Here is a 15,995-nt window from a genome sequence, read left to right on the forward strand (position 1 = left end):
TCATGTGTTTTATTATTTTCTGTGTACACTAACGAGATGACACTGCAGGGCCGTTTTTGTCGGCGTCAAAAATTTGGCGACACACAATTTCTCTTCGCCGTGTTAGATTACAAATATTTAGTTGCTTAGTAAAAATGCGTTACACAAAATAAATTCAGCCCACTCGTATTATTAGTGACGTCACGCTCCGCTTCGCCACATAGCCGCGGGAAGTCATTTTACATAGGGGGTGCGGCTAAAACTGGGACGAGATTTCGAAAATAACAGGAACATAATAGTAACCGGCAAAAAAGCCCTATTATCAATAATAGCAAACCATAGTGACAGTGGCATTTTAATTTGTGCACAAAATGTCCATATTTATAAAGAAAACTAATGTTGTGGCGGAGACCACATAGACACAGACAAATAATTTTGCCATGTCATAGCAATGCTTTATCGCTCCGTGCCGAGCGATAAAAAAAAAACGCCAGCTCGTGGTGGACGAGCAGCTACTGTCAAGGGCGGACTGGCAATCTGGCAGTTCTGGCAAATGCCAGAAGGGCCGATGCATTTTTGGGCCGCGGTTTGCTGATTTTTCTTTTTTTTTTACTTAAAGAAATTAAACGCAGGCGGCTACACGGGCCTATCACACCGGCCCACTATATAGAATGGGCCGGCCCACTTTCGTAGGGGGAGGGGGGGCGCTCCCTGCTTGTCAACTATATTGAATGGTGTTGGTGTAAAGTGAAGAGCGGCCCCTCCCCAAGTGGATCGGCCCAGGTAGAGGTTATCGAGCTACAGTAACGTTAACAGTAGGCATAGGTTCTTGCTTGATATTGAACTTAAGGTAGGCTACTGTTAACACTCGATTTGGACGTCAGTATTCGTTCAACGTATAGAGTAATCGCATTTTCCCCTCACTTTTCTTTCTCCATTCAGACATCACTCATCTACGTTACAGCAGGGCTCGACTGTTTGTGTAATCCGTTTGTGTTTGCAATGGCAGAGTGGCGCTGTTCATATTCCCACTCATTGAATCCCTGGGAAGACTGCAGAAGAAGCAGCGATTCAAAGTTTATTACGACTTCGCTGACAACTTTAACTAAAATATGAGATATTTGTGTCTTCTTATGTTTGTAGTGAATGAAACATGCAAGACTTTATTAACTTTTCAACTCCGGCGAGAAATGTGAGCAAAAGTAATGGCGAAGTGAAGGTGTGAAGCGGGCTCTGCAGCCAGGACTGTACACCATTCGCCAACATTGGCTGCAGCTGATCACGCCACATTGCTTGGCTTTGATATCTGTGCTGCAGGGAACTTGGTGCGCTCATTAGTCGACTTGTGGCTGTTGTGATTGTACGTCATTTGTGATTTTCTTTTAATCTTTCAATCCCTTCATACCAACTACGTCGAGCAAAAAAGGAAAGTGGTTGGACGAATACGTACAATATGGATTCACGTGTATAAAGGAACGTGATGGGAGTCAGCGTCCTCAATGCATGATTTGCAATGCCAAGTTGAGCAATTCTAGTCTAGCACCGGCAAAACTAAAGGAACACTTCCTAAAGCTGTGTAACCAGGTTAAAATTAATGTTTTTATTTTATTTTGTTTGAGTATGAAATATCACCAAATCCTGTCTGTGTGCTGTTATTTGTGTTTACTACATTTTATTTTATGTCATTATTTACTTTTATGTATGTTTTCCAACGACCGTCATATACGTGTACTGTCGCTTTAAGAGAGAGGTCTTGTGGGTACACGGAAGAGGGAACGCGGGAGAGGCCATTTTTGTTTTGTGGGAGGAGTCTCAAGCAGCGATCGAGCCGAGCCACGCGTGTTTCTTACCGTAGGACAGTTTTGCTGGTTGAGGAGAACGTAACTTTGAGTATCCCTGTAAGAAGATACTGCAAGCTGTGGGATAAAATACTTGTTTACCCTTTCTTACATCGGAGTCCCGTGGACGGTTTCTCCTTCTAACGCACACAAGTGAAGTCCGGGCAGTGGTTGAACTTCGACCCCCACGTCCGTAAGAAACACCGCTCCCGCTGGAGGACTGGACGTTTGTCGAAGGGTTTGAAACTAAAATAAATGGCAAGGTGGGCCAATAGAGTCCTGTGTGTCCCCCCTCCTTCCTTGATCAAGATGATGATGATGATGAGAGACTGAGGGCCCCCCACAACACCTGGGACCCCACCGAAAATAGAACACAACGCAGAGCTAACGATGAGAGTGACGGGCGTGCAGCAGGCTGATCAGCATAGAACAGCATAGGACTGCCCCCGTTACAGCTGCAAGGAGATGGGAAATACAAGAACACAACACTCGCTGAATTCAAGGTGAAGAGAGCCAGATTCGATGAAAAGGCTACTCTGCCTGTTCTCGGCTTTGTACCCATCGACAAACCGATCCTCACAGCATCGTACGAAGTTAAGTACCTGATCGCAAAGCAGAGCAAACCACACACCATTGGTGAAACACTCGTAAAACCAGCTGCGTTAAGATGGCGAATATCATGCTGGGAAAAGCTGCTGAAGATAAGTTATCCCAAATTCCTCTTTCAAATGACACTATCAGCAGCAGAATAGACGACATGAGTGATGACATCTTGGCTCAAGTAGTTGCAGATCTGATTTCAAGCCCAGCAAAATTCAGCCTCCAACTCGACGAGACCACCGACGTTTCCAATCTACGCCAGCTTGTTGTATTCGTGCGCTATATGAAAGACGACATGATAAAGGAAGAGTTTTTATTTTGTAAGCCTCTTACAACAACAACCAAGGCAGTCGATGTGAAGAAACTCGTGGATGATTTCTTCAGAGACAACAATCTTTCGTGGAATATGGTTTCTGCAGTTTGTTCGGACGGAGCGCCAGCCATGCTGGGACCACACTCTGGTTTTGGAGCGCTGGTGAAATCCGATGCACCATACATCATTGTTACGCACTGTGTTCTGCACAGAGATGCGTTGGCAACAAAAACCTTGCCTCCAAAACCGGCAGAAGTATTAAAAATTGTAGTTGAAAGTGTGAACTATGTGCGAAATAGTGCTATGAAGCACCGCATCTTCAAAGAGCTGTGTAAGGAAATGGGCTCTGAATTCGAGGTACTTCTGTACCATTCTAACGTTGCGTGGTTATCCCGGGGAAAGGTGCTGAATCGTGTTTTTGCCATGCGGGTGGAATTAGCCCTGTTTTTGCGAGAGTACCAACATTGTCACGCAGATTGCTTCGAAAATGCTGAGTTCATTCTCATTTTGGCGTACATGGCCGATATTTTCGATGCTCTCAATCATCTCAATCGACAGATGCAGGGCGGTGGAGTCAACATCACCGAAGCAGAAGAAAACCTGAAGGCGTTTTAAAAAAAGCTACCTTTACGGAAACGACGAACAGAGAATGATAACGTCGCAAACTTTCCCCTGCTGGACGACTGTGTAAGTAAGATCGAAGACGTGTCTGGAATTGGAGACATTTCTGTACCCGTGGAGCTGAAGCAAGCAATTGCCATGCACTTAGATGAGCTCGCAAAGTCTCTCGACGGATACTTCCCCACCAGAGAGTCATATCCAGTATGGGTGAGACAGCTGTTCACGTTTAGTGTTGCGACAGCAGATGTCAACGATGAATACCTCGACGAAATCATTGAACTTCAGCAGAGCCAGCTTCAACAGCAACTCTTCAGAACAACAACGCTCTCAACGTTTTGGTGTCACCAAATCGTACCATATCCTCTTATTGCTAAGAAAGCCCTTGAGATACTCACGCCGTTTGATACAACGTATTTTTGCGAGCAATCCTTTTCGAGGATGGTAGACATGAAAACTAAGAAAAGGAACAGATGATATGAGAGTGGCACTTGCCAAGGTGAAGCCGCGCATTTCTGAACTTGTATCTAAAAGGCAACAGCAAAAGTCACATTGATTTGCAGTAAATATTCATTGAGTTATGTTTTTGTGTGAAATTCATGTTTTGTTGGTTTTGTTCTTCGAACACAGTGATTTTGTGTGCAACTGATGCATGGTTCATTTTGTGCACAAATACAATATATACCCATGTTTTGAAGAAATCATATTTTATTTTTCCAGTTACGAAGGGTTTGGTGAATGCACTGATGAAGCTTGCAGGGTTCAGTACCTCCAATAAGGTAAAGAACCACTGTTTTAAAGCATGCTGCCCCCCCATTGCTTACACTTTGTGACCAATCTGTGGAAATTGTCAACTGTTTTAAGCATCTAGGGAGACAAATTGAATTTCTCGGACAATGTTGGCTCTATATGTAAGAAAGCCGGTCAGAGACTTTTTAATAAGGAAATTGAAGGAGTTTGGGGTCAGTCATAGCATTTTGGAAGAAGTGTACGTAAGCCTGATAGAGAGTATTCTTGTGTTTAATATCTCTGCCTGGTATGGCCATTTGACATTAACAAACAAAAACAAGCCAGCCAGGATCATTAAAACAGCAGGAGAGATAGTAGGCTCCGAACAAAAGTCATCGGATGACCTGTGCAGTATAGCTGCACATAGGAAAGTTGTCCATCATTGGTGACGCTAAACAACCCCTCCATACTGAGTTTGAGTTGCTAAAGAGTACACCTGGCAAACAAAAAGATCTATATGAGATATTTTGTTCCCAGTGTAAAAATCTTCATAAACAAATAAACATGAACAGTGCATTAATCTGCACTCTACTGAATTGAATGTATGCTGCACACTGTGTGTATGTTGTATTAATTGTTCTGCAATTGTGTGTGATGTGGGATTACATTACATTACAGTCATTTAGCCGATGCTTTTACCCAAAGCAACTTACAATAAGTGCATTTAATGTAGGAAATCAGGAGAACTACTAGTCATCAGAGGTCATAAGCGCATCTAAACAAGCATCTAAGAGCAAAACCTGTGCTAAAGTAAAAGCGCAAGAAAGTGTTTTTTTTTATGAGTAAATACAATAAGTGCTAAGAACGAGTAATAGGGTAGTAGTTCTTGAAGAGGTGAGTTTTCAACCTGTGCTGAAAGATGGACAGCGACTCCGCTGTCCTGACATCAGTAGGGAGTTCATTCCACCACTGTGGGGCCAGGACAGAAAAGAGCCGTGACCAGGTCGATCAGCAGCAGGGGCTACTGAGCGACGGGGCAACCAGGCGTCCCGAGGCAGCAGAGCGAAGTGGTCAGGCGGGGGTGTAGGGCTTGACCATGGCCTGGAGATAGGAAGGAGGTGTTCCTTTCACTGCCCTGTAGGCTAGCACCAAAGTCTTAAACTGGATGCGAGCAGCTACTGGGAGCCAGTGCAGGGACATGAGAAGGGGAGTTGTGTGGGAGAACTTAGGGCGGTTGAACACCAGACGAGCTGCAGCTTTCTGAACCAATTCCAGAGGTCTGATGGCCGACGCCGGGGCACCAGCAAGGAGGGAGTTGCCGTAGTCCAGCCGGGAGATGACCAGAGCCTGGATGAGCACCTGTGCCGTCTCGTCAGTGAGGAATGGGCAAATCCTCCTGATGCTATAGAGGAGAAATCTGCAGGAGCGAGCCACCAATGCAACGTTTGCAACAAACGACAGTTGGTTGTCCAGGATCACACCCAGATTCCTCACAGTCCGAGTTGGCATCACCACGGTGTTGTCAGTGGTGATGGCCAGGTCTCGGTGCGGGCACCCTTTCCCCGGGAGGACCATCAGCTCTGTCTTGTCCAGATTGAGCTTCAGGTGGTGTGTCGTCATCCACTCTGAGATGTCAGTCAAGCATGCAGCAATGCGTGTGATGTCATGAGATTTGCTGTGTTGATGTAATGTGATGTTTTTATTATATCTGGTGAGACCAAAGGTGATTTTCCAACCTTGGACGGACAATAAAGTTTTATTCTATTGATATCTAGATTTTCATGACCTCATTAACACGGTCAGGGAAATCCGCCAATGGATGTACTAAGAAACAATACCTGTCATGAGATTAAATTATTTAAAACCAACCAGAGACTTGCAAAGCCCTGCATATTGGACACTGCCAATCAGTAGTTGTGTTACTTTTTTTGCATCACAAGTGAATACTTAGATTCATTCACTTATCCATCCATTATCCAAACCAGTTATCCTTACTCAGGGTCGCAGGGGATGCTGGAGCCTATCCCAGCAGTCACTGGGCGGCAGGCAGGGAGACACCCTGGACAGGCCGCCAGTCCATCACAGGACCGACACACACATATTGACACCTAGGGACAATTTAGTATGGCCGATTCACCTGACCTACATGTCTTTGGACTGTGGGAGGAAACCGGAGCACCCGGAGGAAACCCACACAGACACAGGGGAGAACATGCAAACTCCACACAGAGAATGACCGGGGATGATCCCCAAGGTTGTCCAACCCCGGGGTTTGAACCTAGGACCTTCTTGCTGTTACCGTGCTAACTACTGCGCCACCGTGCCACCCATACTTAGATTCATAGATGGAAAATTAAAGAAGAACAAAGTATTATTACAGTCTAGCTGCCAAAGTGGGAACTGCTGACTGAGTCTAAATTCTTTGAAATCATCAACTCCTCACTTTAGATAAATGAAAATATTCGACGTGTATGCTCTACTGAACAAAGGCTGCCTTGATAAGCAATATTTTCTGTCATGTTTTGGATAGGAAATTGAGCTATATGAAAGCACCACCACGTTTTGGAGGAAAAGTTCAACTACCTCTGGTCATTGAAAAGCTTAGGGCACTGTTTGATTCCCAGTAGGCTGGCTGCTCTGACCTGGAAAATGCAAAGTTGCAACTTGATTTTTTTTTTCTTTTACTTTAATGTGAAGTGGAAAGCGGAAGAAGAAAGAGGCAAGAATTTGGAATTAAATTCCTGGCCTGTGGGCTGCTCTGACCCAGATTCAGTAGACATGTGTCTAAACTAATGTAATCATACCTGATCTTTTGTCACCTAGTCTGTCAGGCTTTTACTGCACTAAAATAAGTCTGCTTGAAGTTGCCATGAAATCTTATACACCTTAAAGGTATACATATATTGTATAGATATTTGATCCTTGCTCTGTTGCAGATATATCACAAGAATTGTGCCACATCCTTCCATTCCCAATCCCCCCCCCCCCCGTTGTTTTACTCTGGTATCTCAGTCACTCTGTTGCCCCAAATTCACACTATCTAACTAGGTTTAGGTGAGCTCATCTAATCACATCTATACACAGTTATTCCTAATCTACCACCTGCACACTGTTCATGCTGAATATGTCACAAAAGTCCCTCGCAGTTTGCTCTGTTATTTACCCCTCTGTCATGTCTACATACACTCACTGGCCACTTTATTAGGTACACCTTGCTAGTACTGGGTTGGACCCCCTTTTGCCTTCAGAACTGCCTTAATCCTTCGTGGCATAGATTCAACAAGGTACTGGAAACATTCCTCAGAGAGTTTGGTCCATATTGACATGATAGCATCACGCAGTTGCTGCAGATTTGTCGGCTGCACATCCATGATGCGAATCTCCCGGTCCACCACATCCCAAAGGTGCTCTATTGGATTGAGATCTGGTGACTGTGGAGGCCATTTGAGTACAGTGAACTCATTGTCATGTTCAAGAAACCAGTCTGAGATGATTCGAGCTTTATGACATGGCGCGTTATCCTGCTGGAAGTAGCCATCAGAAGATGGGAACACTGTGGTCATAAAGGGATGGACATGGTCAGCAACAATACTCAGGTAGGCTGTGGCGTTGACACGCTGCTCAATTGGTACTAAGGGGCCCAAAGTGTGCCAAGAAAATATCCCCCACACCATTACACCACCACCACCAGCCTGAAGCGTTGATACAAGGCAGGATGGATCCATGCTTTCATGTTGTTGATGCCAAATTCTGACCCTACCATCTGAATGTCGCAGCAGAAATCGAGACTCATCAGACCAGGCAACGTTTTTCCAATCTTCTATTGTCCAATTTTGGTGAGCATGTGCGAATTGTAGCCTCAGTTTCCTGTTCTTAGCTGACAGGAGTGGCACCCGGTGTGGTCTTCTGCTGCTGTAGCCCATCTGCCTCAAGGTTCGACGTGTTGTGCGTTCAGAGATGCTCTTCTGCATACCTCGGTTGTAATGAGTGGTTATTTGAGTTACTGTTGCCTTTCTATCAGCTCGAACCAGTCTGGCCATTCTCCTCTGACCTCTGGCATCAACAAGGCATTTTCGCCCACAGAACTGCCGCTCACCGGATATTTTCTCTTTTTCGGACCATTCTCTGTAAACCCTAGAGATGGTTGTGCGTGAAAATCCCAGTAGATCAGCAGTTTCTGAAATACTCAGACCAGCCCGTCTGGCACCAACAACCATGCCACGTTCAAAGTCACTTAAATCACCTTTCTTCCCCATTCTGATGCTCGGTTTGAACTGCAGCAGATTGTCTTGACCATGTCTACATGTCTAAATGCATTGAGTTGCTGCCATGTGATTGGCTGATTAGAAATTTGCGTTAACGAGCAGTTGGACAGGTGTGCCTAATAAAGTGGCCGGTGAGTGTATATCCATCAGACTACAGTGATTTTCATAGAGAATCAGAATCAGAATCATGTTTATTGGCCATGTAGGTTTGCACATACATGGAATTTGATTCCGGTTTCGTGGCTCTCTCAGTGTACTTAACATAGAATAACAACACTATAACACAACAATCTTCAGATATATACACAAGGACTGACTTTAAACAGGTAAAATAAGAGGTGATAAGGTGCAATGGTGCAGAGAATATATAGTATATGGAGAATACATCTACTCTACACATGTTTACATTTCTGAAGTACATGTGGCATATGTTATCCTATACGATCATCAACCAACAGCTGGTACAGCACTCAACAGGACGTTTTTATTCATCCATTTATTCACTTTTGTAACCTGTATCAATTCAGGGTCACAAGGTGCTGCAGCCCATCCCATTAGGCATTGGGCATGAGAAAGGGAAACACCCTAGAAAGGTCGCTAGTCCTTGGGGCAAAAGACCACATATATTTTTCTCTTCTCTTTTTTTGCTGTGTAATATTTCCATAAGCTTGTCTCTGCAGCCCTACCAAAGACTGGTATGGAAACCCTTGTGATCCATAATAAACAGGTTATTCACAGTGAGTTTAAAGGTAAGACAGTGGAGGATTAATCTATTGGAAAGAGTTGATTTTTTTGATGACTATTTTAGGATGGTGCTCCTTTTTTTCCCAACTTCTTCTCTTTCTTTTTGCTTTTCATCTTTCCCACTGTCACTCTCTATCACTTTGCTGAGATAGTCTATTAATGTGAATTTTTCATGTTATAATTGTTTTATATTTCTACTGTTGCTATTGTGACTGCTATGCAACTATGGATTGTGCCACTGTCTTGTCGAGGCCTCTGTCATAAAAGTATAGGATAAAATCTGATTTCATTTTTCTAATCACAATAGGACTAACCTGGTATGGACAAGGGGCTACATAGAGGGAAGATATTCATACTGTTTAATTACTTCACTCACAGGTATGTGTCCCATTTAACTCCACATACAAACGCAGGGACAAACAAATCAGGAGTCAAAAACCCTGCTGAATTATAATCCATACCATATTGTTTATCTTTCACATGAAGCTCTGACAAGTGTGCTGCTCAGCCAATACACTTCATTCACCGAAAGTTGGCATGCTCGAATCCACCATCAAGCCACCCCTCCGACAATTTAGCTCACTGACAAGCAGACATTTTTTACAGCATAAAATCCGTCTCATCCAAAACAGTTAGGCCCCCCTATGCACCGTGACTCAATGATTACTCCTTGCAATATTTCTCCATCATTCAGGCTGAAAGCCCATGAGGCACATACTGTATGCACAGGCTAACAGGACTGAGAGAGAGAGACAGACGGACAGACAGACAGACAGAGCGAGAGAAAGAGAGACAAACAGAGAGAGAGCGAGAGAGAGAGAGACAGATGGAGAGAGAGAGACAGATGAGTAGAGCGATGTGCATGGCTGACCTGCATGCCAAGTAGCCATCTTGTATCCACCCTCCTTTTCCCTGCCCTCCATCCCCACCCCATGCATGCATGCATGCATGCATGCACAAACTAACACACACACACACACACATTGATTAAGTGCCTGTTCATAGTGTATGAACAAGCAGATACATCTTTTTTCTTGTCTGCATTTTTTCACTCGCGCACAACACGTGTGTGTATGTACATATTGATATATATATATATATATACACTAACTTGCACGCACATAGATACAAACTCAGTTTACCCCCCCCCCCCATCAGTCAGATACTGCGGCATCATAGCCACACCTGGCCAGCACCTGGCTGTTAGTGAACAAATTCCCCCCTGTCCTCCCCAAAACACACACACAGACACAGACACAGACACAGGCACACACACACACACACACACGCATGCACGCATACACATATTCACATTATGCAAAGAGGGAGGAGGAGATTAACAGTGTACTCATCAGGTCTACCTGTGCCAGTCTTTAAGTACAGTTAACCGCACCTCTGCATGAGAACATGCAGGCGCGCGCACGCACACACGCACACACGCACACACACACACACACACACACACACACACACATACACACACATTTACCCAAGTCAGGTGTTTCACAGCGCTCCATCATTCACGGCTATGTCACATTAATCTCTCTGTCCTCTTTCTCTCCATCCCTCTCTTAACCCCCCACCCCCCTTTTCTTTTTTTTTCTTTTTTTTTTTTGATCATGCAGCAGAAGAATCATCATCTGTCAACACAGCCATGGCAGCACCACAGAGGATTTTGAAACGCCGGAGCGTCTCAGCTGAGAAATGCAATGGAAGGACGGGGTTAGAGCGTTACCGTTGCTACTCAACGAGCCTCTCGGCCGGCTGGCGCGTCCTCCAGCTCCGCACGCCTCCCTCTTCCTCCTCCCCCCTCTCCATTTTCTCACTGCGGCTCTGTGTCTCTCCTGCGCCCCGCGGATCCTCTAGAATCCCCCCTCGCTGGTACCCGTAGTGGCGCCTAGTAAGCAGTTATTGTCTCACTACCCCCCCCAACCTCCTCCTCTCTCTGACCCCCACCCACCCACCCCTCACTGCCACCCCTCTCTCTCTCTCTCTTGCTCGCTCTCTCTCTCTCTCTCTCTCTGTCCCTTTGTTTCACTGTCTCTTTCTCTCTTGTGCTCCCATGCTTATCATTCCCCACTTAACTGCCAAAAATGCAGCAGCTTCAGACTCTCTCTCTCTGTCTCTCTCCCTCTCCGTCTCTCCCTGTCGTTCTCCCTCTCCCACTGCTGTTGCCTCTCAGTACAGTGTGTGCCTCTTCCCTCCAAACTCAAGCATTGCCAACCATATGATATCACTAAATTCCCTTATATGGGAAAGGGTAGGTTGCCATAACGACAGCAGACTCCACCTGTCTCTCTCTCTCTCTCTCTCTCTCTCTCTCTCTCTCTCTCTCTCTCTCTCTCTCTCTCTCTCTCTCTCTCCCCCTATCTCTCTCGCTCGCTCTCTCTCACCCTCTCCCCGTCTTTCACTCTCTCTCTCACACACTCTCTTTATCTCTCTATCTATCACTCACTCTATCTCTCAATCTAACACTTTTATCGCTCTATCACTCTCTCTTTCTCCTCATCTCTCTTTCGCTCTCCCTCTCTCTCACTTTTCCTCGCTCTCTCGCGTTCTTCAGTCTACTTTTTCCATGGGGAGATAAATGGTCTGGGTTGTGTAAATACACACACAGCTCATGGAGAGCAACACGGGCAGATGGGCAAGAGAGAAGCAGGCGGAGTCGTTAAGGATAGAAGTGCTCCCACAAAGGTGATAGAGGGTGAGAGAGTGTGTGTGTGTGGGGGGGGGGCAGGCTTTCATATTTTGGTAAGCTGTGACAGGTATCAAATCAGAGCATTTGGTGATTGATGAGAAAAGAAAGGAGGGACTTGAACCAGGACAGAAATTGAAGGGAAAAGAGTTCAAGATTTCACATTCTGTATAATCGATCAATCATTCTTTGACTTTCTAACTCAAATCTCTTACGTTTAATCCACTGCCGACTCTCTCTGATACTCTTCACAGTCACGGCAGAGGGTCGGTACTAAATGGAAAGACAGCTACTTCTGAATGACACCAGTGTGAGATTTCTCTGTCCAGCAGCCACGTTGGTATGACATTTCCCCACATTTAATATCCTTTTATTATCTGGGATACGCAAATAATCAGTTTTTGAGTATTCCCTGAGATACCCTATTTACAAAATCCAGGCTAAATCTATATCCCGATTATGAGAAAAGCCAGATAGGATTATTGGGATATAGCACAAACAGCTGAAATAATGAGGTATGAATGATATGAGAACTTAACCCTTTCTAACTGTTGATTTTTGTGGTCCATATTCCTGAACTAAATTTCAAGCATTTCGGAGAGATTTTGTTCATTTATGTAATATTAACAATGATAATGTGAATATACAACAATTTTGAAACCGAAGAGTCCTTAACCAGGATGTACATTATCATACAGATTATTGTATGCATGAATAGCACATAAATATTTGATCACAAATTACCTTTTCAGATCAGACGCATTTATCGCCATGTCTCACATTTTCAAAAAAAGTATTTCAGTAGTTGATTGAGTTTCTAATAACTTAATATTGAAATTAAGTTTTTTTTGGTTTTTTTTTTTAGCTCTGTAACTGGTTCCATTTTAACAACAAAAGTGTCTTCTTGGCATTGTGAACATTTCATGATATATTGTCTGAGACACAGCTCATTCTCCCTGTTGAGACAACCGTACCATGATTTAATATCATACAAGACTGTCGAAAACAGAGGTCTTCAAAACACAGAGGTACTCCGGTTTCACCTTCTACCTGAGTAAATTTCCTCTTGGCCACCCCATAGGGTTCTATACACTCACTGAGCACTTTATTAGGAACACTGGACTAAAAGTGGGTAGGGCCTCCCTTTGCTCTCAGAACAGCCTCAATTCTTCATGGCATGGAGTCCACAAGATGTTGGAAAAATTCCTTTGAGATTCTGGTCCGTGTTGACATGATTGCATCGTACAATTTCTGCAGATTTGTCAGCTGCACATTCATGCTACGAATCTCCCCTTCTACCACATCCCAAATGTGTTCCATCGGATTCAGATACGGTGACAGGGAAGGCCACTGAAGAACACTGACCTTGTTGTCATGTTCATGAAACCAGTTTGAGATGACTTTTCTTTGTGACATGGTGTATTATCATGCTGGAAGGAGCCATTAGAAGATGGGTAAATTGTGGCCATGAAAGGATGCACATGGTCAGCAACAATACTGAATTAGGCTGGGGCATTCAAGTGATGATTGATTGGTATTAATGGGTCCAAAGTGTGCCAAGAAAACATTCTCCACACCATCACACCACCGCCATCAGCCTGGACTGTTGACACAATGCCGGGTCCATGGTTTCATGCTGTTGGTGCCAAATTCTGACCCTACCGTCTGTGTGCCTCAGCAGAATTTGAGATTCATTAGACCAGGCTATGTTTTTCCAATCTTCAACTGTCCAGTTTTGGTGATCCTGTGCCCACTGCAGCCTCAGCTCTCTGTTCTTGGCTGACAGAAGTGGAACCCGACGTGGTCGTCTGCTGTTGTAGAAAAAAGAAGTGAGGTCTACACAATGAAATGCTCCCAATACTTATTTTAATCGGCAATGTTTCAGTCTATCAGATCTTCCTCAAAACGTTGCCCAAAAAAAAAAACAGAAATATATATATATATATATATATATATATATATATATATATATATATATATATATATATATATATATATACACTACCGTTCAAAAGTTTGGGATCACCCAAACAATTTTGTGTTTTCCATGACGAGTCACACTTATTCACCACCATATGTTGTGAAATGAATAGAAAATAGAGTCAAGACATTGACAAGGTTAGAAATAATGATTTGTATTTGAAATAAGAAACCAATCCAACTTGTTGGAGCTGCTTCTGGAAGCGTGGGGTGCAATTTCTCCAGATTACCTCAACAAATTAACAGCTAGAATGCCAAAGGTCTGCAATGCTGTAATTGCTGCAAATGGAGGATTCTTTGACGAAAGCAAAGTTTGATGTAAAAAAAATCTTATTTCAAATACAAATCATTATTTCTAACCTTGTCAATGTCTTGACTCTATTTTCTATTCATTTCACAACATATGGTGGTGAATAAGTGTGACTTTTCATGGAAAACACAAAATTGTTTGGGTGATCCCAAACTTTTGAACGGTAGTGTATATATATATACGTGTGTGTGTGTGTGTGTATTTGGAGCATTTCAGTGTGCAGACCTCACTCCTTTGTTCTACGTTTTGTAATTTTTTGTTTTGCGCCTTAAGATTTTTTCTGGAAGTGTGAAGACTTGGTTCCTCTTCTGAACTTCTGCTGTTGTACTGCCTCAAGGTTGGATGTTTGTGCATTCTGAGATGCTTTTCTGCTCACCACAATTGTACAGAGTGGTTACCTGAGTTACCATAGCCTTTCTGTCAGCTCAAACCAGTCTGGCCATTCTCCGTTGACCTCTCTCATCAACAAGGCATTTCCATTCGCAGAATTACCTCCCACTGGATTTTATTTCACACCATTCTGAGTAAACCCTAGAGACTGATGTGTGTGAAAATCTCAGGGGATCAGCAGTTGCAGAAATACTCAGACCAACCCGTCTGACACCAACAATCATGCCACGGTCGAAATCACTGCCATCATATTTTTTTCCCCATTCTGATGGTTGATGAGAACTTTTAACTGAAGCTCTTCACCCGTATCAACATGATTTTATGCATGCACTCCTGCCACACAATTGGCTGATTAGATAACTGCATGAATAAGTAGGTGTCCACATGATCCTAATAAAGTGCTCAGTGAGTGTATATATTTATTAACTAGCGTTTGATACAAGACATGAGACCAACCAAAAGGTCTTGAGTGCTATGCTAAAATGTATTGGTGCCCCCGAAGGGCTGAGCATTAATTGCATACTATCGTTCATCATCTTTCAATGGTATTGTACTGAGAGCATGTTCAGACATTGTCATGTGATGATACACAACATTATTGTCTAAATGAATGATAACGAGAATGTAATACCCAAAATTTCTCACAAAATGAGGTCTGAAATATTTGAGTGATATTATACTTTACATTGCCACAGTTCAATGTGATGAACCTCCGATTCTTACACAAGGTATTTTGGCATATGTAAGCAAATATCATGATGGATATCGATACTGTATTAAATTATTTATGATTATCATGATGATTATCATATCCTAAAGCCGATTTTATATTTGTTTGATGCTGATCGTGCTAGATGTGAGCTATGTAGTATATTCCAGTTACCTGTCGTCCACCTGTCGTAGCGGAGCCCTGGGACACGGACATGCTACCGGGGCTGTTGGGGTACTTGTTTTTCTGGAGGTCCATGAAAGCGTCTCGCTGGCGCTCGATGTCACTCTTGTGGATGCTGTTCAGGGCCTCCAGGCTCTTGGCGGCCACGGAGTTGTGCCGGCGGTCCAGTGAGGAAGAGGTGAACCCCCCGTTGGTGTTGTCGAGGAAACGCCTGGCCCCGCGGCCGCCGCCGGCCACCAAGGTGTGGTAATCCCGCGGGAACTCGGCATCACCGGCAGAGATCATGGGACCCTTTTTCTTCTCTCGACCTACATGGAGGAGGGTGCAGGGGTGTGAGGGTGTGAGGACAGAAAGGTGGAGAGAAAGGGAGGCAAGGAAATAGTGGTGAGGAAACTACAGATTTTTTTTTATCAAGGGTTATTGGCATGTAACTAATCTCGTGGTCATTGTGCAGCTGCATATGGAATTACCACTGAACTCCGAATCTTGTCTTCAGATCTGTATGTACCATACCATGGCGTGAAAGGCAGTCAGAATTGATTTGTGGTGTGCTTATCTACCTTGATATTAGAATGTACATTACTGTTAGTGAGTTGGAAAGTGTTTGTTGCAGAGCTGCAACTGCATGCATGGCTGAAGAGC

General features: G+C 44.0%; 1 protein-coding gene across 1 annotated transcript in view; it reads right to left on the reverse strand.

The window, feature by feature from the left end:
• LOC130127777 (SRC kinase signaling inhibitor 1-like) overlaps positions 1-15,653 on the reverse strand; it is a 62,590-nt gene extending 46,937 nt beyond the window's left edge. The window contains exon 1 of the mRNA XM_056297498.1: positions 15,345-15,653. Within this exon, the coding sequence (XP_056153473.1) occupies positions 15,345-15,638 (294 nt within the window). The 5' untranslated portion in view covers positions 15,639-15,653. The remainder of the gene's footprint in view (positions 1-15,344) is intronic.
• Between the last annotated feature and the right edge of the window lie 342 nt (positions 15,654-15,995).

The sequence above is a fragment of the Lampris incognitus genome, chromosome 17, assembly GCF_029633865.1.
Source record: "Lampris incognitus isolate fLamInc1 chromosome 17, fLamInc1.hap2, whole genome shotgun sequence".
NCBI lineage: Eukaryota > Metazoa > Chordata > Actinopteri > Lampriformes > Lampridae > Lampris > Lampris incognitus.